At 53.1% G+C, this 2,260-nt stretch overlaps 1 protein-coding gene across 1 annotated transcript; it reads left to right on the forward strand.

The window, feature by feature from the left end:
• Positions 1–404: 404 nt before the first annotated feature.
• Positions 405–1,987, forward strand: LOC127332351 (metacaspase-1). Its single transcript, XM_051358625.2, has 3 exons — positions 405–783; positions 873–1,203; positions 1,277–1,987. Exons 1-3 carry the CDS (start codon positions 441–443, stop codon positions 1,662–1,664), a joined length of 1,062 nt encoding a protein of 353 aa, XP_051214585.1. The 5' UTR covers positions 405–440; the 3' UTR covers positions 1,665–1,987.
• The last annotated feature ends 273 nt before the right edge of the window (positions 1,988–2,260 follow it).

The following is a 2,260-nucleotide window of genomic DNA, read 5'->3' on the forward strand; positions in this document are numbered from 1 at the left end:
CAGCGACTACTGCGGCGCTGCGGCGGGACGGCGGCGGGTGGGGTTGGGGTGGTGGCATCGCACTAGGGCAGCAAAGAAGGGGGAAAAAGAAGCAAATCGAAGCGGTCGATTTCGCTGTCCCTGACTTGCGGGACCAGGTAACAAATGGAGGACGCTCCGCGCGACCGCCGAGCGTCCGCGGAGACGGAAACCTGGCACATATTTGGGCCAGGTTTGCGTCTTCGCGGACGGTCCGGTCACTATGCATCGCCCCACTGAAGGTGGTGCCAGATGCATTTCCGATCACACGCCCCACTGAAGGTGGTGCCAGATGCATTTCCGATCACACCGGACACAAACGGCCCCGTCGCGACGCTGGCACTATAAGAAGGGGCATGGAGTTGAGAGACTTGAGGCAGGTAAGCCAGCGCAAAGGAGACAAGCCGGCAGCCAAATTAGCCATGGTGTGCGGCCACTGCGGTACGCGCTTCGCTGTCCCGCGGGGTGCGCGCACCGTTGAGTGTCCAAGGCAACATGTTCAGCAACGGCGCTTGTTGCCAGTCGACCGGCACGGCGCCGTCGGCTTCGTCAGGAACATGTTCAGCAACATAGCCGGCGGTGGCCGCACGAAGCCTCATCCAGGATACCCGAGAGTCCAAGGCAACAAGCGCACCCTCCTGGTGGGCATCAACTACACTGGAACGGCCTCCCAGCTGAACGGCCCCATCAACGACGTCAAGTGCATGAACTTCCTGCTCTCCATCAAGTATGGTTTTCCAAGCGACTCCATTCTCATCCTTACAGGTAAGGGATCCCATATGCCCAATTACAGTTGTACGTCTTTGATTCCGCAAGAACTACATACGTGATAGTACGTTTGTTCTTGCTGGTAGATGAACAGGTCGACCCCTACAAGAGGCCAACAAGGTCCAACATCCTAGTGGCCATGCGGTGGCTGGTACAAGACTGCAGCTCCGGGGACTCTCTCGTCTTCCACTTCTCTGGCCACGGTAATCAGGTGGAAGACGATGACGGCGACGAATTGGACGGCCAAGACGAGACCATCTGCCCGGTCGACTGGCAGCAGAGCGGCCAAATCCGGGACGATGAGATCAACCAGGCTATCGTCCGCCCGCTCGTGCACGGCGTCAGGCTCCACGCCATCATCGACGCCTGCCGCAGCGGCACCGTCCTTGATCTCCCCAACCTTTGCCAGATCAAAAGGTACTCCGTCCATTAGCCACTGCACAATTCACTACATTATACACCAATTCACTGTTGGGCTACTGCTTTCTAGGTATGGGAAACCCCAGTGGATTGATCACAGCCCTCTAAACGGTGCCTGGAAGAATACGAGCGGCGGTCACGCCATCCTCATCAGCGGCTGCGCTGAGAACGACAATTCGCAAGATGGTTCCGACGACGAGACCATGGTCATAGGAGCCCTGACGTACAGCATCTTCGCCGCGGCGTGGTCCGCGCATCGGCCGCTCACCTACGGCCAGCTGCTTTCAAAGACAAAGGCCATCATCGCTGACTGCAACAAGGACAGCCAGAGCCACTGCAACCTCCCCGCGGCGATTGCCCCGCACGTCCGAGAGGTGGTGAACTTCAGTGGCGTGCAGGAGCCACAGCTGTCTTCCTCCGACAAGTTCGACATCAACCGGACGACGTTCATGCTATAAACTGCGCCAATACTGTCAGCTAAATGCCTACTCCACTACACAAGAAGAGAATATGCTCGTTGAATAATTCCATCCTGGCCTTTTTCAGTGAGTCGATGGACCTCAGCTATCATACTACCATATTACCCACGAATAAATATAATGTACTACTCCGTATTAGTTACTTGTCCGAACTCGATGTTTGTCGAGTTTAATTTGAATGGATGATGCTGTGAACAAACGGTGAAAGCACCAAGTACGCCTCAGTGGCTTGCTTAGAAATTGTGTAATTTGGTGGATTAGTTTTGGACCTGAACCTGATAGTTCGGCCTTGTCCATCGTTACCGGGACTTATTCTATGGTTTTTAGACGGACGGTGTTGTGTACTCATTATACAAAAAAACTGATAGTTTGCCAGTATATAAACTGCTAGCATAAAAACTACAGAATAAAAAAATGTGGAGAACTGAGATACTAACAAAGACACTAAATACCAAAAATAAAGTGAGCAAAACAAATGCCAAGATGATTGAAGCTTATTGACACCTGACAAATGTGAGAAATCGATGAATTGTATGAGAAACTTAAACTGTAGTTCATAACAAAAGGGACAGACA

Source organism: Lolium perenne, chromosome 4 (genome assembly GCF_019359855.2).
Source record: "Lolium perenne isolate Kyuss_39 chromosome 4, Kyuss_2.0, whole genome shotgun sequence".
In the NCBI taxonomy this organism is placed as follows: domain Eukaryota; kingdom Viridiplantae; phylum Streptophyta; class Magnoliopsida; order Poales; family Poaceae; genus Lolium; species Lolium perenne.

What these genes read in the sequence shown, in the direction of transcription:
- LOC127332351 (XM_051358625.2), top strand. Translation starts at nt 441, where the DNA reads ATGGTGTGCGGCCACTGCGGTACGCGCTTCGCTGTCCCGCGGGGTGCG. An exon ending in CTCCATTCTCATCCTTACAG is followed by an intron (nt 784 to 872) that starts GTAAGGGATCCC and finishes TCTTGCTGGTAG; the next exon opens with ATGAACAGGTCGACCCCTAC. An exon ending in AACCTTTGCCAGATCAAAAG is followed by an intron (nt 1,204 to 1,276) that starts GTACTCCGTCCA and finishes ACTGCTTTCTAG; the next exon opens with GTATGGGAAACCCCAGTGGA.